Here is a 24,707-nt window from a genome sequence, read left to right as displayed (position 1 = left end):
CCGGACCGGATGTTTGACACCTGTGGACTACATAGTCAGGAGAAATGAAACTTAATAGGATTTATTGTGCACATAAAATGTTTTATTCCACAAATTTCAAATGAAAAATTCTGGGGGATGGTAATTTTATGATGTTCCAAAGTTATTACAAATGTTCAATGTGTGCGCCGCTTGTGACATGGCACACATCAAGTCGGTAGTGGAGTTCCTGCCACACTCGCTGCAGCATGTCATGTGTAACATTCTCCAGAGCCTCAGTGATTCTCCTCTTGAGTTCGTCTACACATGGCACTTGTGTATGAAATTTTCTAACAAATTCACATTGCACATTCACATTTCACTGAGTATGGTCATACTTCAATACACAGAACGCCTTTTCTGTTGCAGTAAACGGCATGTCTATTCCTGAAAGCAGAACAAAAAAAAATGATTGCACTTTTTTGATCAAAAAGAGCAAACAAATTATAAAAAATTATTTGGTGATGAAATGGTGTCAAATTTTTTGGGACACCCTGTACTTCAGAACAGTTTTGAGGTGTCTGCACTTTGCTTGAGTTTTCAGTTTTCTGACAACTATTTACTTTTACTCCAAATATTTTGGTACAGATTTGTATTTTCTGTTCTTTACAATTTAGTCTATGAGTCCATTTATTGATTTGTTTTCGGAAAATCTTACATACTTTGCCTTTAACCCATAAAAATCCACCATCGACCAAAACCATCTACTGATCTAAACTGTTTAATACCTGTTGATCCACTAATCCTATCAGTCCATGTAAATAATTGGTGTAAAATGCAGGTTGTCATCTTTTTATGGTCATCAGATATGACCCATTTGGAAGTTCAGAGGCACTGTAGAAACACCATCCTCTTCTACAACATTGATCCACCAGTAAAACCCATGGAGTTTGATAAATGACAGTGGATGGATGCACTTACTTTATGTTCCGTTAATGATAGATTTGACTAAAAAAGTCACTTTTTTTTCAGTTTTCTCTGTTTCTGATATAACAACCCTTAACTTTAATCTGAGCTTCTATGAACATCTACACGATCAGTAAATTAAATATAGGAAAATACCTGATTTTCACAGAAAAAAGGCAAAATATAGAGGATAATGTTATAAAAAAAGATGATAAATCACTTTAGAAAGGTTAGAGAGGAAAATTCATTTTTGAACTGTCATAAAAGTAGCAGTGGGTCTTTATGGGTTAACTAAATGTACCTCTATCCGTGGTATTCTGACTGCAGGTATGTTGATTAACTCATGTGTCTGTTATCCTAATAAAATCTGAGAGGCGTAATCCATACATTTTATCTGACTGTACTATTCTGTTTGCAACTCTTTACTCCAGTATGGACAGGGACGGGACTATGACGATCGACTGGAATGAATGGCGGGATCACTTCCTGTTCAACCCTTTGCACAACATGGAGGAGATTGTCCACCACTGGAAACATTCTCATGTGAGTCGTCAGCCCACAGTGATAATATTCTAGTTTCTACCAGGTCTTTACCAACATCTACCCGGTCACCAGTCAAGTATTTTATGTGTAGGGTTAGCATTATCACATAATTGTCAGGCCAAAACACATGTATTACAATGGAACATCTATTGTCTGTGTTTAACATGTGGGTAAAATACAACCTAAACTACATCAGTTAAAATGTGGGTCATCATGGAGAGAGATAGTTCTGTGTTCAAGATATGTTCATCTATCATGTTCATCATGATGATTGCTGTAGACCTGCATTTTGTACAGTAAAATATTATGGCATCAATAGATTTTTTTTTAGATATTATGGCCTAGTTCTGTCCTTTTCTCGACACATTTCCGTATTTTTTGTATATTCCAGTTTTAAAGGTGCTGGAGACTTTCATGACCAATTTTTCATCCAATCTGTAAAACCTCAGTCATAGCCTAAGTATCACGAATCTGTAAGTCTTTCTGTGATTACTCACCTGAATCTCTTGCATTACGGTCAACAATTTCGAAGTGCCATCCACCATAAACAGTCCATGTGTTTACAAACGAGCCGGGAGGTGACTCGGGCATCTTCGGAATTTTGTTGCAACGTGCTTTGTAGGAAATGAAGGCTTGTGCAGCCACCTGACAGTGGCAGCTGATACAGACACGATCGGAAACAGCAGGAACTCCCTTCCTTCCATGCATGTTCCTCTAGCCGTTTACGCATTTCCACATGTTTGTTTCATCCATATAATACCATTTGGTTGTGCTGCCGCTGCCGCTGTTAAGTGGCTGCACGAACCTCCGTTTCCCACAATGCACGTCGCAACAAAATTCTGAAGATGCCCGAGCGACATCCCGGGTCGGTTTGTAAACACAGAGTTTGTTTATGGTGGATGGCACTTCGAAATTGCTCACTGTAATGCAAGAGATTCAGGTGAGTAATCACAGAAAGACTTACAGATTCGTGATACTTAGGCTATGACTGAGGTTTTACAGATTTGATGAAAAACTGCTCATGAAAGTCTCCAGCACTTTTAACTTTACTTATTTATATATTTATATTTTTATACTTTAAGCCTATTTTCTTTGTATTTATACTTTTATCTTTCATGACAGGGATTGTTGTCGAACAAAATTTTAATCTATCTATCTGTCTCTGTCTATCTGTCTGTCTGTCTGTCTGTCATTTTGTCTATCTGTTGTAGATGTTTGACATTGGAGAACATCTGACGGTGCCAGATGAGTTTTCAGAGCGGGAGCGTCGCTCCGGTGTGGTTTGGAGGCAGTTGGTTGCTGGAGCTATGGCAGGAGCAGTGTCACGGACAGGAACTGCTCCTCTGGACCGCCTCAAAGTCTTCCTACAGGTGAGGACAAGGACCGCTATACAGGCCCAGTGAGCCTGCTAATTATAACAAACTATAATGAACCTGCCAGAAACACATTAAAGATAAACACACCTCAGAAAACAGGCAATGCCAAATTAAGGGTATAACATAGGTCAATCCAGGCCCAGTTTTATGCATCTGATGGTCCATACAAAATATGGATGGGGACCTAGTTGACCATCTGTGGACATGCAATAACCAATAATCTTGAACATCTGGTCATGATCCATTTTGAATGTTTATGAATGTGTAAGAAAAGGTAACTATCTACACTCTAGCCTGGATCCCTTTTTGAGGTTCACTGAGGTTGAATATTTGAAGAAATCTGAAATGCGTCACTATTGCATCATTGAAAATTTTGAGTTTTTGTACAAATAGTCATATGAAATACTTACAAAATTACAAAAATTATCAATAGAAAGGTTTTGGGGAATTTTGCCCAATTTAGTGGAAGTGAAGTGTTGCAGCAGCTACTCTACAAATACTCTGCATACATTATATATTCAAAGTAGCCAGAGTAGCCGGTAGCCTCACAAGCTGCAGCTTCAGTGATATTCACTTACACTGACTCACAGAAAATGAACAGATTGTGGGTAGTTCAGGTGGGTGGTTGGAGTATTCCCAGCTAAAACAGAACAGGATTGGCACTGTTTAAAAATTTAGAAATGTCAGCTGCCAGTTAGGTAACAGAGGAGTGATCAGCAGTTCTCACAAAACGTCTTTATTGTCAGTGAGGAGCAGCATTTACTGTGGTATGTGGTTAAAATACTGTTTTTGTCCAGGGTGTCTGGGGAGTTATAGTCCATTTGTTCCTTAAAGCTGCGTATGACTTTTCGTCACCAATTTTTCATCAGATCTGTAAAACCCAAGTCATAGCTTAAGTATCATGAATCAATAAGTCTTTCCGTAAGAACACACCTGAATCTTTTTCCTTACGGGGAACAATTTCAATTTGTACTCCACCATAAACACGCCATGTGTTTGTGTGTTGATGATGAAAGTCATACACAACTTTATTGTCAGTGTCTGTAAAGAAGAACTGAAATACTGTAGATTCTAAATTTTATGCATGTAAAAATGTGATTCATAAATTAACTCAGAACAGAGAGGAGCAGCATTGACTGTGGTGTGTGGTTAAAATACTGTTTTTGTCCAGGGAGTCTGGTGAGTTTCCATATGTTCGTTAAAGTTTTCAGTTCACATTTACATTCATTAGCGCACAGACTGGAAATGATGAACATGTTTATTTGTATATCAAGTGGGGAAGTTACATATGATTGCAAATGATTATTCAAGACACATATGGTGATATTTTCAGCTCCAGAAGAGCTGCACTTGGAAGGCCCACTCCAGGTTGGATATCTCAGGACACATGTTAATCAAAGGTGACTAATGCCGCGTCTCCACTACATGCTACCAGCTGGACTCGACTTGGCTCGACTCAACTCAGCCTTTTTGCGTTTCCATTACGAAAAGGACCTGAAATCTAGTACCCGGTATTAGTTTTTTGGTATTTTTTTGGTAAACTACACCATGGTCGGTCGAGGAGGTTCAGATGTAAAAATTCAGCATGAGCTTGACGAGACAACACACAATGAGCGAGTTTATCAGCAACTCTCTGAGCAGACAACACGGAAGTAACTCGCCGCATCGCTATGACGTCCAGGTACTGTAAAGTCAGTAGTATCCTGTGATGGAAACAGTCTCCAGGAATAGTACCTGGTACCCGAGTCGAGCCGAGCTGAGTTGAGTCGAGCCGGTTCCACATAGTGCAGACGCGGCATAAGCCACTAAGGTGGCCATGAATGTTGCCTCCTGGATCTTTTTTTCTGTTCTAATGGCAGTTTCTTTTCAGTTTGGGTGGAGTTTGAAAATAGGTATAAAATTAACTTTCGAAACTATAAAATGTCTGTTTTTAACTATAAAAAATGACTGACCAAGCAGGGTTTTTGTGCATCAAAGGTTCATGGTTCTTCATCGCGGGGGATCAATCTGTGGTCAGGTCTTAGAGGGATGGTCCAGGAAGGAGGCGTCTTCTCACTGTGGAGAGGAAATGGCATCAATGTCCTCAAGATTGCACCGGAATCTGCCATTAAGTTCATGGCATATGAACAGGTTAGTGCAGTCCACTGAATCATTGAAGTAAATCATACTCTTAATGTGTTTGATCTTTAAACATCTTACTGAAGGAAAAAAATGTCATGAATCTCAGAAGTCCATGAATTCTGTACCTTTATCTGTTGATTTTTTTTCAAATATTTACTGTACACGATATTTGGAATAATTCATCTAACTTTTTCCTCACAAACATTATGTTCTGTACTGTTTTTTTCTTTAGATTAAGTGGGTGATGCGTGGCAGTAAAGAGGGGGGCAGTTTGAGGGTCCAGGAGAGATTCATCGCTGGTTCTCTGGCAGGAGCTACGGCCCAGACCATCATTTATCCCATGGAGGTCAGACATTTACATCTTTTGAATCTTTCAATCATTTCCTTGTAACGTTTTATTTTTTTATCTTACATATTATTCCTGGTTCTTCATAACCTTTTGTAACCTTTTCATGGCCTTTGTGTAATTACAGGCTTTAAATTATGTAGACTGGGCTGATTTAAATCACAACAGTTGAGGTAAAATGAGACATTTAAGTAACGTATGTTACCAAGGTTTGTGGACAACTGTGCGAAAATGACGCCATTGCAGATGTATTCTGTCTAGTATTCTACCACTGACAGCCACTCGCTGCTGGCTCCAAAAACCCTAGCTCCAGTAGCCCTACTTGTTATAGTATGGTAAATATAGTAGTATAATAAGTATATAGGGGGTGTAATAAGTATATAGATATACCAGGAATTCCCTCCGTCCTTCCATCTGTCCATCCATCCGAGATTGTTGCCCAACCTCAACACTCAAACACTGTTCACCCGATTCTTTTAAAATTTGACACATGTGTTTTTCTCCCACTTTTTGCATTTTTAAAAACATTTTTTAAAAGTTTTTCAAAAGATTGATATTTTAGCTTAATCCCTGGGTAGGCAGGGTATAAGTGAGCAGGAGGGGCAAAGTGTCATGTGCTCTGCTTACTTTTTTACTTATTTAACTTAATGAATTTGGTTCATTTGTAAATTATTGCTCTATAAATAAGACTTTCACTGTGTTTACTGGATAGTAGGGGAGAGAGTCAAAAAGTTCTTAGACAGTCCTCAAAGACTGTGTCAAAGACAGCTCCAGCAGTTCTTCAAAGACGTAATCTACCGTTGGAAACATAGATTGCGAAAGTGTTTAAACTCTAATGGAGCTTATGCAGAAAAAATATTTTGGCATTTTCATAAATAAATGTTTTATTACATTTGTCTGAGAACTTTTTGACTCTCCCTCTACATTAAAGGTGTGGTTTCCAAATTACACAACGTGATCATTCAATGAGAGCACAAATAATGAAGATACTGTTTTGTAATGTTAGTAACTTAGCAATTAATATTAGTTCACCCATGACCTCTTGGTAGCTCTACCCCTTTGTCAAAGTGTGGTAACGTCCAGCTTTTAAGAGCCAACATGGTGACAGCCAAACAAATGTCTAACTAAGAAACAAAACAAAGCAACTTTCCAAAAAGCAATGGGTAACATTACAGTAATCATGATGTACAATACCCTCACCATGATGTAGCTGAGTTGTAGAAGGTCTGCACTGTATAGTAACTGTCTCTAGAGTATGAGTAACTATAGAAAATTGACAAAAATATTAACAGATGTTTTTTTCTTTGTATATCTTTTGGTCAGGTGTTGAAGACTCGACTTACATTAAGGAAGACTGGCCAGTACTCAGGTATGGCTGATTGTGCTCGACAGATTCTGAAGGCTGAGGGTGTTCGGGCTTTCTACAGGGGCTACCTGCCAAATACACTGGGCATCATTCCCTATGCTGGCATCGACCTCGCTGTGTATGAGGTGTGTTTACACTATTAGCTCTTTTGCACATGGCAACATGAGTGTCTGATTTTCTAAAGCATTTTGACCCAGATAAATTGATTTGAAACATGGAAAGCTGGTTCACAAATGGAATCAATAAACAATTGGACTGTTATGGACCTTTCATTTAGAGAACAATAAGGGAGAATAAAGGAAAATAGCAGAAAAAAGAATGGAGAGTTTAAAGGGGTCTGTCAATGATACCCAGTGCTCAGTGACGTTCGGGTATTGACTGAGTTTGAGCAAAAGCTACAAAGTTGCAAAATTAGAAGTAAAACATATAGTATGTTGTGTTAATTGAAGACTTTGCTATGGTTGGTTTTACTCAAATAAACAAACCATACTAAAAAATAAACTTGGGTAAATGCTGGTATCAGTTGATATGTTGGTGGCCATCAGCCTATTGGTAAAGAAGATACCATCTTCAGTGGTTCTTGTGTGGAAAACTGTGTCCTGATGATAAATGCTGACACCAAATGATGGTTAATTTAAATCATGTTCCCTGTAAGTTCAGCAGATAGCATGTTAGTGGTTAATGAAAAAACAACTGCATAATTTAACTGCCTTTATATTATTTTATCAGTATCCCTGATCCGTGACTTTTGGCCACCCAAATCCGATCTGTTCATCCTTGAAACATTTATGTCAAATTTGGAAAATTCACTCAAGGCGTTCCTTCGTTATTGCAATTATGAGAATGGACAGCCCTGATTATTTCCTTGGCCACAAAAGTCTTTTCAGTTCTTTCTTCAGTCTAAATTAGTGTTTTGCATCATTCTATCGTGCCTGACTCATTTGTTGCATAGTGCCAAGGTTCTGACAACACTAACTGTTCTACCATACTGTACCGTACTGTCTTCTTCTGCTCATCTGGGTTGGGGTCGTAGGGGCAGCAGCCTCAGCAGAGGAGCCCAGACTGCCCTCTCCCCAGCCACTTCCACCAGCTCCTCTGGGGGAATCTCCCGAGGTGCTCCCAGGCCCTCCAACATGTCCTGGGCCAGCGACAAGGTCTTCTCCTGGATAGACATGCCCCAAATACGTCCCCATGGAGGCGTCCGGGAGGCACCCTCACTAGTGCCTGAACCACCTGGCTCCTCTCGACATGGAGGACCAGGTGCTCAGCTGTACTCTGAGTCCCTCCCAGATGTCTGAGCTCCTCACCCTGTCTCTAAGGCTGAGCCTGCCCACCCTGTGGAGGAAACGGCAGGGTCTGCCGCTTATACTCGCAACCTCGTTCTTTCGGTCATTACCCAGAGCTCATGACCATAGGTGAGGGTCGGAACATAGATCAACGGGTAAATCAAGAGCTTTGCCTTTTGGCTAAGCTCCCTCTTCACCACAGTGGATCAGTTTAGCGCCACCCTGATTGGCCTATTGATCTCCCGCTCCATCCTACCCTCACTCACGAACAAGATCCCAAGATAGCTGGAGACAACTAACTGGTCTAGTGTTCCAAAAATGTATAGAAATTAAAAAAAAAAAAAAACTGCATTGGAAGAAGTAGTCTTGATAGTTTGTCAAAAGAAGGAGAAAAAAAATGCTGCTTGACATCATGTGCTGCATTATTTGTGTTAAATAGATTCCCAAACTTGTATATTTAGTGTGTATTACAATGAATTGGACAGCAGTGTGCAATGTTATGACAGTTACCTACTATTTCTTTCACTCCCTATCCCTCAAGACACTGAAGAATGCATGGTTACAGAGGTACTGCGTAGCTTCAGCAGACCCAGGAGTCTTGGTCCTCCTGGCTTGCGGAACCATCTCCAGCACCTGTGGCCAGTTAGCCTCCTATCCCCTTGCACTAATCCGGACCCGCATGCAAGCACAAGGTAAGTTTCACTTCACTCATATACTATTGTCAACGCTTATCTAGGGGTGAATCTGCTCATGTAAAGACCTGCAACTTCCATCATTTTTCCTCTTCTAGCCATCACTGAAGGCATACCGAAGCTCACCATGGTCGGCCAGTTCAAATATATCATTTCCCATGAAGGGGTACCTGGCCTGTATCGTGGAATTACCCCCAACTTCCTCAAAGTCATTCCTGCTGTCAGCATCTCCTATGTGGTGTACGAGCACATGAAGAAAGTTCTTGGGGTGGGCTACTAGTCTTGCACAAAAACTGGGTCTGTGACTTGAAGAGGACAGTGAACACGAAGTCATATTTTACCTCAGAGAGGAAAAAGAGGATGTATGAAGATGGGGCAGCTCCTCAGACATATGAAGAAAACAGCTGGATGTTGAATCAATCCAAGAGAGAAGATGCACCACTAGATGTGGATGGTGATGTGATATACTGTATTTCCTGTGCAGCTTGCAGATATTTTACAGGACATTATATTCATTGGTTGAAGTTGTAGAAGACCGTGAGATGAAGCTTTCCTCTGTCACTTATGCACAGATATTTTTTGTATGTACTTGGTCAAAAGAGATTCAGAACAATAATTTCCACAGTTCAGTATCTTCATGTTCTTAGCTTTACAGTGTAGAGAGTTTGTTGACAAATTTCTGAGATGGTACTGTTAAGGGTATCACCATAAAAGCTGCCGCAGGTAGTCTGCGAGAAGCACAGCGAGTTAAATTTTTAAAGGAAACATTTTAAATCCTGCTTTTTCACCCTGAAATTAGAGCCTCTGGTATAGGCCAGTGACGAGCTTGTATATTTGCATATTGAGCAGGGAAAGCAGACCTAATTATTGAAAGTAAAGAGATCACTCAAGACACAATTGTAAACACATTTTAATGCCAGGTGTGAACAAAACCACTTCAGGTTGGATGTCTCAGGATGCATGTTAAGGTCTGAAGGGCCGGATTGGTACATCAGCTGCTACTACGTTTAAAATAATATGGGCTAATACAACAGGTGTGCTAGTACACTGAACACATCTCATTTTAACACAGTACATGTTGATGAAGCAGTGCAAAAATACTAACAGAAGCATTTGCCTTCTTTAGTATACATACCCAGTACATATCCTCTTCACACCTATAGCCACCAGTCTGAGAGCTATTCTCCTTTGACAAAAAATAACAATACTACCTTGCCAAACACAGCTGCTGGTCAGGTTAATTTGACTGTGAAGTTTTGAGACTCTACAGTCTCATATCACACTAATAACACAAATAATGGAACCTCAGAAGAACCTCAGCCACCAGGCTGGTATATACTGTATATATATAAATGACAGGTACAGGTACCTGGTGCAAAACATTATCCAGATTTTTATGTACTTTAAAATCAATCAACCAGCTATTTTGAGCTTAAAGGGTAAGTTCGCAATTAGTTCTAGAACAATGGTCATGTGACCATATAGTAATTACAAAGGGCTTTATTTATTGTATTCATCCATTCTGTTTATAGTGGCTATTAAAAGATACCATCTTAATAATACTCTTAACATCCATTAAGCCACCAGCAACCCATGTCAGGATTAGGGTAACGTTTAAACCATGTCTAAACTGATGTGTAGGCCATGTCTCAGCCACATGTTAAAGGTCTTTCAAATCAAGTCTGATACGTGCACACTGGCCTTGCACATCAGTTCTTACTCTAAATCTGTACTAGGGTGAAAAGAAGGGGTGTTAAAAGTTCACAGTTCAGCTTTCCTTTACCTCAGATACACTTTTAGAAAAACTTTGTCCTACTAACACTCACAGTGAAAGATGAACTGTCCCATTTAAATGAGGAATAACGACAGTAAACTGTTCATGTGGACACCTGAATAATAATAATCAGACTCAAAAAACATGTCTGTCTTTTAACTGGAGGAAAACAGACCCAGGCAAACAGCAGTGTCCAGGCCAGAAAAGAAGAGCCATCATTTTCACCAAAAAACAGTGATACCAGGATGTGAAATCTGTTGTTAGATGCATTTCTAAATACAAACGCATTTCAGTTTCTGTAGAATATTAACAGTGGTTAACCCTGTACATCTTTTTGTGAGTTGGTTTAAATTAAAAGGAGGTCGGCTGCACATTTGAATAGTGATACATCAGTGTTTGGTGACTGCGCTCAGATCATTGTCCTGTGATGAAAGTGTTTGAAGTCGAAAACACTCAAAGCGTTGGATTAAGTTCTCATGATGAAGAGTCAAAGGCGTCTGGTTTCATGTGTAAATGCTGGCAGTAATCATGTTTCCATAAAATGAAAGCCAAACTTTCAAAAAGTCACAATAAAGAACATTTGTTTTTTCCATAAATAGGTTTTGGGGGAACAACTGCTTCAGCATTTCACTGCTTCCATCATGACTCTTAATCCTATCAAACACTTAAAACAATCTGAATTTTAACAGAAAAGTCAGAAAAAGCCTACTGAACTGTTTTCCATATCTTGTCCCATGTACTACAGCTTTGGCCACAAAACACTCTGAATTGAAAGCATTTGCAGGTGGAATCATCTGCTGTTTTAAGAAGAAAAAAAATTAGCATTTGTAATTTGCATGGTTTTGGTAAAACCTATATTTGCTGCATAAACTGTAGGGGTTTTTACCACTCTAATAGTTTCTTGGTGCAGCTGTGAATCAGCTGCACGTAAAGGAAGTGTGCATACATTTCCATAAAGTTTGAGCATACATAGAAGGAAAATAATTATATCTGTATATTATGCTTATGAATGCCTAATTCCCTAAAGAGTACCTTTGATTTTTTTTCCCTGCAAGCATACATGAAATGAAGATTGCTTATTGCCAATGAGGCCTTGCAAGCATGACATATTTTTATAAGCATGAGTGCATGTTTCTGAGCCTTGTGTGAAACTGTAGCCAGCCAGCTTCAGTGTGTGGACTCTTTTTGCCTTTCTTCTATGAGCTATTTTCAACCCCAGAATACAAAGATGTTGTACTGTAAGTTTGATAACAAAGGCAACAAAAAGAGCTTTCTAGTTTTGATAAATCTTCTGTGTACTATTGAATGTGTATGTGCACTTTACATACTTTGATGATGGACAGAAATATGTTACAATGTTTGAAGAAGTTAAAAAGGGCATGTTGTCACCATACAGGCTGTTTCTATCTGTACACCTGCAACATCTTTGACAGTTGAAAACATTAATATAAAGCTAAGGTAATGTCAGCAAAAAAAAAAGTTATTACAACTTATATTTAAACAAATAGTTGCCTATAGAGTGCAGGAATCATACATTTCTATAGGGTAAGTCAGATGTTAGTATTACTCCTTTTCTCTCATCTTGAAGATAATGAGGTTTTTGAATTGGTGTTGAATGGAAAAAAAAACAAACATTTTCATATTTTGCTGTACAACATAAAATACAATATAACAACCTGTTCACCTGCCCATCCTAACAATCCTTTTTGTACTATCTTTAAATGGACCTGTCATTGTAAATATGTACTTGTAACCTCAGACTAGTGTGTGTTTTGGCCATCGCCATGTAGCCAGCAGTGACCATATTCAGACAAATGGAGAGTCCCGTAGGAGTTTGAAGGTTGTGCTAATTCCGGCCTATCAAACCTCTGCGTAGCAGGACACATTTACAATCGAGATGTTATTCAGGGAAAAAAAACTCCAACGTGGCAGGCTGTTCATGAGAGTTAATGAGTTTCAATCAAAGCCTGACACAACAGATGTCAAAGCTTCCTTTCTACCCTAAATTATCAGTGGAAAAATAATTAAAAGATGGACCACTATACTTATTCATACGGCATAAATAAAGTAAAACAGGTGAGACCAGAATGACTCCTGGGAAAAATATTGCTAAAGCATTCTTAGGCTACGTTTAGACAGCAGGTCTTAATGCACAATTCAGATTTTTTGGTGAAATCCCATTTTTTTGTGTGTTGGTTCATGTTACACATTAAATGTGACTTCTAAGAGTTTTGAGTATGAACTGAATGTGACCCTGAAGTGACCCACATGTGCAAAAGAGGTCCTGATGTAACACGTGACCACGCAGGAATGCACTGTGTTTACGGTAGTAAATATTTTTTCCTGCCACTTCTCCTCCTGGGATGCAAAATTGTGATGATTGTCGCATTTCAATGATGTAAAGGTCAGATTAATGCGACCTGGCCATTCAGACTGAAGTTGCATTGTAAAATATCAGACATGTATCGGATTTACGACCACATATGAAAGTGGTTTGGGTTGTATTTGAAAAAATCAGATTAGTGCTGTTCAAACTGTCTTTAACAGATCAGATACAGGTCACATATGGGCAAAAAAATCAGATTTGGGCCACATTTGCCTGCAGTCTGAACGTAGTCTTAGTGAAAAGTTCAGTATAAGTCTATTTATAAAGTATTTCACTTCAGCATACATCATCCAGTCCCTGCACTTTGACCAAGACCAATGGTATTTTATACACTGTCTTATGGATTACTGCAGCAGACAACCTCTGTGGCCAAAAAAATGTAATGATATTTTTTGATCAAAAATGGACGGTATCCCTTGGGTTGAAAATGGACACCAAGTGCTCATGACCAAGTGGGAGAATTTGATGGAGTGAGAATAGGCTCTTAAAGTGTGTATTTTAAGTTGTGTGCATGAAATGCATGAAAATCTCTTGAGCTTACGCTAACCACAGACCATATGACCTCATCAGAACTGTAACTGAAAACCCATTCAGAAACCCACTGCATCCAAAATGTCCATTCACTTCTGAGTTTCAGGACTCATTTCCACTGCACCCTAGATACACAACCACACAAATGTATCATTTCAAGTGATGTTTTTAATTTGTGAGCCTTTAATTCATGGTAAATTGTGTTTATTTGCTGTAAAACTAAGCCATCGTCAAATCTAAGTGTGTCCAGGGTGCATAAGATTCTCACTTCATTTTCTTAAAATATATTAAAAATAATTTTGCACAAACACAAGTATCAATATACTCTGGAATTATGTTACTGCAATGGAAGGCGGTTTGGTTCAGCAACTAAACAGCATCTTATTGTGACAGTTAAAAAAAAGAATCTTTTTTTCCTTTTCTTTTAGAGTTTAGAAATGTTGCAGTGATTAAAAATAAAGCAAAAGCAAAATGGAGAGAAAATGTGGATGAGCTGCTGATTGTATGCTACAGTAAAGAATAAAAAGAGTAGATGAATGGATCTAATGGTTGATAAGTGGAGTTTGTTTTATTGTGTTTTATTTCTGTATATTATTTTGGGGTTTTACAGAGTGAACTAAAATTACAGCACTAAAATATTTTTGTGTTCTTTCACAGTAGAGTGTTTGACTCACAAAGGGCTCATAAACTGCCCTCTTTGCTGTCACTTTCATAATGTCAATTAGAGTTGGACTCCCATTGAAACTGCACATTCCTACTGCCACTGATACACAAATACTTAAACCGTTTCACTTTAATGACTGGACTAGATCCACCTTCTCTTACAAATACATATTCAGCTGTGAGGGACCAGACTGTTACGCAATTACTCATTTGTCCAACCTTACTTCAACATGTGCGGCTATGTCGAGTCATGCTTATTTACAGAGCACTTTAAATACAAGGAAGCTGATCCAAAGGGTTTTAGAGCACACAAATAAATATAAAGGAACAAGGTAAGACTCAAAGACAAAAGGTTAAAAACAGGAATAATTTAATTACAAAGTGCATATTGCATCTAATGGAGTTAATGTATACATAGTTAAAATTTATTTGCCAAAACTTCTCAAATGTTCTATGAATAAATGCTCCATAAATAATCATGCACTTTCTTTATGTGTAAAACAAAATGCTCTAGTTAATGGTGTTTTATAATTGCAACCAAATTTTAGCGTTTGTCAGTGAATCAGGACATTTCTGATATGCTCAGGAAGTGGGAAATTAGCTTCATACAAAAAAGTTAAATATGTTGTACTGTATATTTCATTAGAGATATTTGTATTAATAAAAACTGAAATATCCATCAGCTGCCAGGGGCAATCATTAGATGATATTTTATAAATGTGTAGAACTGGACAATATGGCCAAACATTGTCGTCAGCATTCTCATATCACTTCAAACTGATAATTATCATGTAAATGTTACATTCAGTTGTGATTATGACTTTCCTTTTTAAAGGCTGATTTTTGGTCCAAAGTAAAAATTGAAAGTAAGAGTGGGCCATCAGTACAAGTGCAATCTGAGTTATTATTCAACGAGACAAAAACATTCAAACCTTTTTTAATGTTTTTGTTTTATGAACTTGAAAGATAGTTGGAATGAGAAAATCTGAAAATGGTAACTTTGTTTTAAATGGTGTTGCTGTAGCTTCATTGTAACAATCCGAGTACGGAAACTGAACCCAATTGCAAGACCCAGAGACAGACGTAAAATTTACAGTGTTTATTAAACACAATATCAACTGACAAATCACTGATAGTGTAAATAAGCAGATCCTTGAAGACACTGAGTCCCGGATTCTTCACAGGATCTGGGAATTGGACCGGAGACGGGACCGCACAGCCCGGACCGGTAACACACGTCGGGAACCCGACTAGGGGAGAGCAGAGGGTAGTCAATAAATGAACCTGGTCATACATGGGAAGGCAAACGGAAAGGCAACAGGACATAAGGAACAGGCAAGCTCACGTACCAGTAAATCAGGTGAAAAGGTCGAACACACGTAGAATCGTTGGAGGCAGAAGCACAGACAAGGGTCAGGCAAAAGGGAGGAGTCAGAAAAGGCAATCCGGGTCAAAACAGGCAAACAGACAACAGGATCCAAAAACCACTGATAAGTATCACACGAGGGCAAATACAAACTGGCACAAACACAGGAAACACAGGGCTTAAATACACAAGAGGGAGGGAAGAAAACGAGACACAGGTGGAACAAATCAGGGCGGGGACAGGTCATCACACAGGTGGGGAAAATTAGTAACAGGAAGCAAAGACACCAGACATGACACATGAGGAGGACTTAACAAAATAAAACAGGAAATGACAGACAACACAGACAGAACCAGACTAACATCTGGGGGCAGATGTGACATTCATGGCAACTAGTGCCCCCTGACCCCTGTCTGGATTAACCTACTTGTGCCGAATTTGATAGGCATATGTTTCATGAAAAAATATAGCTCTTTGAGAAGGCAGTGAGCCATATTGTGTTAATTTTGCTACATGTGTGCCAGTTCAAGCCATATATAGTCACAGAAAAAATTAGTAGACCATCAAAAGTCATCAAAAACAACGGTTATGCGATCAAGTACTAACTCCTGTGTGTATCATGTGACTAAAACAGACAAAAGAAAACATGGAATGCCTAAAAACACTGTTTTTGTCAGTACAATGCCACAGATATTGATGTAAGAACTGAAGTGATTTTGGTTATTATCAAGAAGACATGGAAAATGGAAAGATGTCAGCTCTGAAATTAAACTATTATGAGCTATTTTTGTTGTTATCTTTACATTTGTCCAAACAAATGGACCTTTAGTTGTACCAGGCATTAAAATGAACAAGAAACTGAAGAAAACACGGAGTGGTCTGATAATTTTTTCTGCAACTGTATAACTCCTTTGAGCAACATCCAAAAAAGTGCTCAACTGGTAGCAGCATGTGTTGTCAAATTTGACCCAATCTGATCTGTAACTCCAGTAAAAACATTTCACTTGACATTCTGTTGAGCTTGAATTTCAAGGAGTTTTTCCCAAAGTGACCAAAAATTGAAAAGTGAACCCAATAGTGTCCATTCCCATAATATATGAAAGAAAGAAAAGGATGATATTTATTTGTCTTTAATTTAGAAACAATTAACATCAAACTGACAAAGTGTGCTGAAGCATAATCAATCCCACACCTCCAGAATGTTCCTATTATTTTCCAGTTTCAATCAAACTCATCATGGGTTTTATGTTTTGTTTTGTTTTGTTTTTTTAACTTTTTATTTTAATGTTTGAAATCACTTTTACAGTGCAGTCACAAAACAAAACAAACAAACAAACAAACAAACAAAAACAACAAGGGGGGGATGCTGTTCCTTATGCATTCAACTGCTTTTCCATACTTGATCTGATATGAAGAATTAGTGTCCTCGAATATGGTCCATTTCTCCCATCTTTGCTTAAAAGTTCCCATCGTAATCCTCAATTGAAATTTTAATTTTTCCATGGTATATATTTCCTCTATAATGTCCAGCCATTGTTGTGGTCAAAGAGGGTCACTTTTTAACCAGTTCCTTGTGACTACCATTTTGCAGGCAAGAATTAACATTTTGAATAAGTAAGTGTCTTCTCTTTTAATCACATCATCAGGTATTAGACCCAGGTAGATAGTCTGGGGGTCCATTGGAATTTTATAATTTAAACTATTCTCCATTGTCTGAACAACATGGTTCCAAAACATTTGCATTCCTACACATGTCCAAAAGGTATGCGAGTGGTTGGCATTCATGTGACCACATCCTCTCCAGCATTGCCGCTGTTTTCCCAATTGTTTACTTTTAATATTTGGTGTAATAAAAAAGCCAGTGAGGTTTTTCCTGCCAAATTCTCACCAACCTTTAGAGCTGGTGGATGGGGTTTTATGTTTTTAGGTCAAATAAGACAGTAGTAGAGTTCTGTAAATGCTAAAAAGACAAAAAGGATACTCTTTTTGCCAGACATTTGTTTAGGTATCTGTGTGACCTGTACCATTATGAATCAATGGCGGATTTACCTACCAGCATCCTCAGCACTGTGCCCCCCCGTTCGAGAATCTGCAGAAAAAGTTACAACTTCAACCAGAAATTGAACTCCAGTCTTCTGTGATGCAGTCTGAAGCATTACCTATTGAGCTAAAAACCTGCTGGTCTAAAAATCCAACTTATTTGCTATTTGATTGTCTTGCTACTTTTCAGGATGGGATGTTTGTATCTAAGTTTCAGGGTTAATAAAGATGAAAGTGTATATTGTGTTGTGAAATATTGAAATATCACTATAATGCACAGTATGTTCTATAAACAAAGTAAGCAGTCCTTGAATATGACAGTTCAGAAAAGGATATCACACATGCATATATAGCCCTGTTGAGCCGCATTATGTAATAAATTCCCAATATGTAATAAGAGTTCAAAATGTAACAAGAATGTCACATCATCTTGTAATAAAGCCGCATTATGTAATAAACTGACACATTTTGTAACTAGAAGCACTCGGAGAGCGCAGACCTCCGCCAAGGCTGATCAGTGGCCCCCCCCCGTGGGCCCCCCCACGCCAAGGAGGTTATGTTTTTGCCAGGGTTTGTTTGTTTGTTTGTCTGTCTGTCTGTCTGTCTGTCTGTCTGTCTGTTAGTGTGCAACATAACTCAAAAAGTTATGGACCGATTTTGATGAAATTTTCAGGGTTTGTTGGAAATGGGCCCCCCCGTGGGCCCCCCCACCCCCAATCACCACCAAAATTTAATCATTTCTTCCTTATCCCATTTCCAACAAACCCTGAAAATTTCATCAAAATCTGTCCATAACTTTTTGAGTTATGTTGCACACTAACGGACAGACAAACAGACAAACAAACAAACAAACAAACCCTGGCAAAAACATAACCTCCTTGGCGGAGGTAATAAACTACCTCAGTGCATTATGTAGTAAATTTTTTCACATTATGTAGTAAGTTATTACAATTTGAGAAATTTATTACAAAATGCACTTGACACATTTTTATTTTCAGGAAAATGTCATGTGCTAAATTAATCTTTAAACTGTGTGGTTAAAGTTCTGATTCATTTACCTGTAGCTCCTGTGACTAATTTCTTCTAAATTGCTCTGAAATTATATTAATTTGGATTGTTATTACATAATGAACCATGTTATGACATTTTTTTTAAAAATAAAAATATGTCAAGTGCATTTTGTAATACATTTCTCAAATTGTAATAACTTACCATATAATGTGAAAAAAATTACTACATAATGCGTTGACATAGTTTATTACAAAATGCGTCAGTTTATTACATAATGCGGCTTTATTACAAGATGACGTGACATTCTTATTACATTTTGAACTTTTATTACATAATGGGAATTTATTACATAATGCGGCTCAGTAAGCCCCCCCACCCCACCCCCTTTCCATTTTTTCTGGATCCGCCTCTGTGAATGGTATGTAAAAGTTAATTATGTTATTACCACTCTCCACAACAATTCTTTAAGAATTATTATAATTATTTTGATCTCATTTTCTCTTTTCTTAATCTCTGTAAAGCATTCAACTGGCTGAAAAGCATAAATCCACTCTCACACATGCTCCTATTTATTTATTTATTTATTTACTTATTTATTTATTTATTTATTTATTTATTTATTTATTTCCACACTGCTAAAGTGGCTATCATCAAAAACTGTTTGAGATCCTTCTGTCTGCAGTCAACTGTTCACAGTCTGGTTTGTGCAGCACATTTGTAACCCCATTTCAGGAGGATTACAGTTACTTTTTGTCCAGTTGAAGGTGTTTATAGACTTAAACTTTATAGTAAAATACATCAAATATATGCACATTTCACAGCCACAATTGTATTTGCTGACTCATTGACTGATTTGTTGCCGTGTTCATTTGCCATTCAACACCTACCGGCTCCAATGAGTGTTTGCACTTCTCAGACAGGCACATACATGTTGGTGTTGTGGTCTTTCATTGAAATGTGGATTTGGTTGCTCTGGTAAAGTCACATCACTCTGTGAAGACTTCAAAACTCCTTTAAAAAGAACAAGTCATCCATGAATAATTCCGTGAACTTGTAAATGGACACATCAGAGGAATGAATGGGCTTGTGCTGGGTTCATGCAGTCTGAGAAGATCCTGCCCTCACGGAAAATATGCACTAAGTTTTTCCAGTGCATTCAAGTGCTTTGGTTGTTATATGTCAATGATTAGCATTTTGTTTTTGAACCCGAGCGAGGCATTGAGAATAAATAAAGGAGACGGTGTGGGTTTGCTTGTTTGTCTAATATGTGCAAAAATTAGTGGTCTGATTTTTATGAAACTTGGTAGAAGAGTCAGTCATGGAGCAGGAAGGACTCCAGACGTTTGTAAGCGTGACTTTTTTAAGGGAGTTTGGTTGAACTAGGCTACGTTCAGACTGCAGGCAAATGTGGCTCAAATCTAATTTTTTTTGCCCATATGCGACCTGTATCTGATCTGTTAAAGAAAGTTTGAATGGCACAAATCCAATTTTTTCAAATTTGACCCAGGCCACTTTCATATGTGGTCCTAAATCCGACACGTATCTGATATTTTGCAATATGACTTCAGTCTGAACAGCCAGGTCACATTTATCCGATCTTTACGTCATTGAAATGCGACAAACGTCACAATTCTGCACCAAGATGAGGTGCCTCCATATTTACTTTCATAAACACAGTGGTCACATATTAAGTCAAGACCTCTTTTGTGCATGCGGGTCACTTCAGGGTCACATTCTGTTCATACTTAAAACTCATAGAAGTGTAATGAAGTTTAAAAGCTTAATGTGTAATATGAACAAGTACACACAAAAAACATCTGATTTCAAAAAACCCAAATTGTGCATTAAGACCTGCTGTCTGAATGTAGTGTTAGAGACCTGTGGGGCTTCAGTAACATATGAACCTGAAGTATCCTACTATTAACAACTGGTGAATTAATATGTAATCCATACATAAATGCCCCATTTATTTAATACAACAAGTTACTTGTAATAAATAATGTGTTTAAATACAGATTAATAAAAGACATATTGATTGATTTGTGACCAATTTCAAAATCCATCCATCCATCCATCCATCCAAGTGAAGCAGGATCTCCAGACTTCCTCCTCCTCTCCACTTCCTCCAGCTATTTCAGGTCATGCACTGAGATGTTCCTGGGCCATCTGAGGTATAATCCCCTTCACTGTGTCCCAGGTTTGACCCAGGGGCATGAAACACCTTTACCATGGAAGCATCAGGTGCTGAGTTTCTCACCATATCACAGACACGTATTCATGATGAAATCATTTTCTCGGTCACTCCCCACACCTTATTCTATAGGTGTTTTGTATTTGTTAGATTACTTTTCGACATCCTTTAGGATGTGACAAAGTGACACATGTCTGTAGAGTGATCAGTGACTCCAAACATACGTAACCAGATCGAATAAATACAATGTCTCTTTAACTGAACTGCATGCTTCTTCTATTCTTTATATAATATTTTAATGTCCAAAAAAAAAAAAATCATGTTTTTCAGTACTGTAGGTTTTGTGTTAAGTGATAAACTATGCACCATTGTAGTCATCCCAAAGGTACGGTGGCCCAGAGGTGCAACAGCCCAAAAAATTATCCGCTATAAGAAAAAAGAGAACAGCCCAAAAAATTATCCACTATAAGAAAAAAAAGAGAACAGCCCCAAAAATGATCCACTAGCCCAAAAAATTATCTACTATAAGAAAAAAAGAGAACAGCCCAAAAGTTATCCTCTATAAGAAAAGAAAACATCATCCATCTTTTCAATTAAGGGGGCGCTGTTTACCCGAAAGGTCTCTTGCTTTGAAATTAAGTGCGCCACAAAAAATAAAAGCATAGGCTGGAAATTTTTAAGGCCTTCAGCTAATGTGGCTAATGCTAAGGAAGTAACCCACCAGAAGTGGAGGTTGGTGTGCTAAAAATAAAGTTATTTTAAAAATATTTTTATTATTATAGTTTGCAAAGTGATTAAATGATTAATTAAGGTTCCCGTGCCTGCTTAAGGTTAGGACTGGGTGTTAAAAAGTTTTAAGGTTAGGGTAAAGGGTATGGTTGGGGTAGTTTTTATTGGTAAATGGCCCTTGTGTGCATTGTGTGAAGGTTTGTTGCTAAGCTAATGCTAATGCGAAAAGTGGATAATTTTTTGGGCTGTTCTCTTTATTTTTTCTTTTGTGGATAATTTTTGGGTGTTTCTGTTTGTTTTTTTTATAGTGGATAATTTTTTGGGCAGTTTCCTTTTTTTTCTTGTATGGATAATTTTTGGGCTGTTGCACCTCTGTGCCACCGCACAAAAGAGTCTGTTTAATTTTTTAACCCTCCGGTATCCCGTCCAGCAAGACCCTTACTAAGCACCAAGTGTGCCTTTTTTGCACACTTGTGGAATAATGTCAAAAAAATTTTCATACAGTTTGTTTCTAATTCTTTTACACTTTTTTCTATTTCATCAACTTGAGCCTTAAATAAAAATACCAAATACTCAATAATTGTCACATTTTTTAACCCTTTAAATGGTGTGTTTGTAATGTAAACAAACCATTTTTTGGGGGGGGATGCAAAAAAACAAAATAAATATTTTTTTTCAATATACTACATAAAAAGTGGATCACATATTATTTGATTTTTGCATCCTGGCATATGTCAATGATTAACTCCAACACTGGTTAATTTGCATTATTATTTTTGGTGCTAGGTCAAATGTTCAAAAATACTAGCATCTGTCACCAAGTGTGCGTAAAATGCACACCTATAAATCAAACTATTAAATATTATATTTTCATTTATTTTTCTGCTCTAATTTGATTTTATTTTTGTAAATTAATGTCAGCCCTAATCATACATATCAAATGGAAGAAATAGTGCATTTTAGGCACACTTGGGAGACAGATGCTAGTCTTGTAATTTTCTTTTGTTTATAATGTGCAAATTTTAGTTGGTGGCCAGAATTGTAAAGATCATGCAAAAATGAACAACTTTTGAATTCTGAGCTTATTTAAATTGTGAAAAATAATATTAAGTTTTTTAAAACAAAGTGCAAAGTGTGTCTAAAAGGCGCACCCGGATACTGAAGGGTTATTATTATTATTATTATTATTATCATTATTATTATCATTATTATTATTTTAAAATGTATTATTATTATTATTATTATTATTATTATTATTATTATTATTATAGTCTAGCTCATTGTGGGGTTTTCCTCTGTTTTTGTAGGTGGTCTGTCTGCATCCTTCCGCCTCCTCCGGTTTGACCACTTGACACGCGCAGCTTTCACGGCGGTGCGTGACGTCGTCGCTGCCAACGTGGAACGCACGTACGCCTCTAAACCAGGAAGTAAACTATCCGGCTGTCCTGTGTGCACACTAGAGCAATAAGACAGAGCAGTAAACATTCAGCCAGTAAATAATTTCAGGGCGCTTTCCTCAGAGCACCGGGGACAGGACTTATCGCTGTGGCTCTTCCATTTTTCCTGCGGGTCTTCGTAGAGTCCGTGGCGGCTGTCAGCCGTGGGCACTGACGGTAAGGAGAGCCCGGTCAGCTGAGACTGGATATCTATACTGTGTGTGTGTGTGTGTGTGTGTGAGTTCGTGGAGCTAGCTAACCGTGCGTATCAGCAGTGTAATGCTCTGACGTGTCCGTATACGTGTGGGCTCGTGAGGTGTCTTGGGCCCAGCTGCGCGTGAGACCGATGAGGAAAACGCCGTGTTTGAAGCTCCCGTGTGTTTGTCCGTGTGTCCGTGTGTCCGCAGTCTGACAGCCGCTGACATTGCAGCAGACTGATGAATGTTGTCAGTCCTGCTCATCTCCACACAGGACACAGACTGGAGTGGACAGACAGGATGAGACTGCACCTGCTGCAGGGACACTGTGGATATTTACCTGTTAGTAATAGATGAGGTGAACCCTTAAAGAACCACAACATCCACTGATCCAAACGGTTTCATACCTGTTGGTCCACTAATCTTATCAATGCATGCAAATAATTGGTGTAAAATACAGTTTGCTATCTTTTCACGGTCATCACATATAATAAGGACAAGGACACTGTACAAGGACAAGGACACTGTACTACAAGATAAACCAGACAAGGCAAGGCAGGTTTTTTAATATAGCACATTTCATGTACGAGACAATTCCAAGTGCTTTACATAAAACATTAAAAGCATTACAGCTAGGAAGCAATGAAAAGTACAGGTATGAGAATAAAAAAAAAACACAAAAAAAACCAAAACATTAAACAGATAAAAAAACAACAACAAAACTTTAAGCTTAAAAGAAATGGTGCAGAATTGAACTGATGAACAAAAACTTTATTCAAATGCAGCTGAGAACAGGTGGGTTTTTAACCTGGAGTTAAATAAACTGAGTGTTTCAGCTGATCTGAGGCATTCTGGAAGACAATGCATAAGATACAAGGAAGTAAACAAATAGATAAAAGAATAATAACGATATATAGAAACAAGAAAAGCACTCAGAGAGCGCAGACCTCCGCCAAGACAGATCCCCCCCCCCCCCCCATTCACCACCAAAATTTAATCATTTCTTCATTTCTCCTAAACTATGGAACGATCTGCCTCTCCATATCAGACAGGCCTCCTCTCTGTCTGTTTTTAAATCCCTTCTTAAAACCCATTTTTTCTCCTTGGCTTTTGAAACCATGTGAGATGTTTGAAGGCACTATCTTTATTCTATTTTTATTTGGTAGTGGTTTATTGTTCTTATTTATCTATTTAATTTAATTTATTTATTTATTCATTTATTTATTTAGTTATTTATTTAGTTGTTTTCAATTGTATGGCTTTTTAATCTATCTTGTCTTTTACTTTTTTATTTGGGTTTTATTTATTCTTCTTTCCTTTTTGTGCAGTTTCTATGTCTTTAAATCTATTCTGTATTTTATTCTTCTATTTTGGTTTTAATCATTCTTCTGTACAGCACTTTGGTCCACTGCAGTTGTTTTAAAGTGCTTTATAAATAAAGTTGGATAAAATTGGATTCTTCCTTGTGCCAGTATCAACATTTCCTGAAAATTTCATGAACATCCGTCCATAACTTTTTGAGTTATCTTGCTAACAAACAAACAAACAAACATGCAAACACACAAAGCAAAGTGATCACAATACCTCCTGGTGGAGGTAATGAAGGTGTAAAATGGAGAGTAAAACTTATGGTGGGTAGGCTGCTCTGAAAAGGTTAGTTTTGAGTCTGGATTTGAAGTCACTGTTATGGATGGATGGTGAAAGGGAGTACCAGAGCTGGGGAGCAGAG

The 24,707-nt window shown here is 37.9% G+C and overlaps 2 protein-coding genes across 4 annotated transcripts in view; both read left to right on the top strand.

The window, feature by feature from the left end:
* LOC115423929 (calcium-binding mitochondrial carrier protein SCaMC-3-like) overlaps positions 1–12,045 on the top strand; it is a 29,330-nt gene extending 17,285 nt beyond the window's left edge. Inside the window, exons 4-10 of the mRNA XM_030140966.1 lie at positions 1,356–1,467; positions 2,679–2,837; positions 4,821–4,973; positions 5,197–5,310; positions 6,634–6,801; positions 8,504–8,654; positions 8,753–12,045. Coding sequence (XP_029996826.1) covers positions 1,356–1,467; positions 2,679–2,837; positions 4,821–4,973; positions 5,197–5,310; positions 6,634–6,801; positions 8,504–8,654; positions 8,753–8,934 — 1,039 coding nt within the window. The 3' untranslated portion in view covers positions 8,935–12,045. The remainder of the gene's footprint in view (positions 1–1,355; positions 1,468–2,678; positions 2,838–4,820; positions 4,974–5,196; positions 5,311–6,633; positions 6,802–8,503; positions 8,655–8,752) is intronic.
* A 10,703-nt stretch (positions 12,046–22,748) lies between these two features.
* pdxdc1 (pyridoxal-dependent decarboxylase domain containing 1) overlaps positions 22,749–24,707 on the top strand; it is a 49,812-nt gene continuing 47,853 nt past the window's right edge. For all 3 annotated transcript variants that reach the window (XM_030141961.1, XM_030141962.1, XM_030141963.1), the window contains exon 1: positions 22,749–22,958. The gene's annotated coding sequence lies outside the window, so the exon portion shown is untranslated. The remainder of the gene's footprint in view (positions 22,959–24,707) is intronic.

Source organism: Sphaeramia orbicularis, chromosome 8 (assembly GCF_902148855.1).
Source record: "Sphaeramia orbicularis chromosome 8, fSphaOr1.1, whole genome shotgun sequence".
NCBI classification, from domain to species: Eukaryota; Metazoa; Chordata; class Actinopteri; order Kurtiformes; family Apogonidae; genus Sphaeramia; species Sphaeramia orbicularis.
The sequence above is the reverse complement of the archived record's forward strand: the minus strand, read 5'-3'. Positions and strand labels throughout refer to the sequence as shown.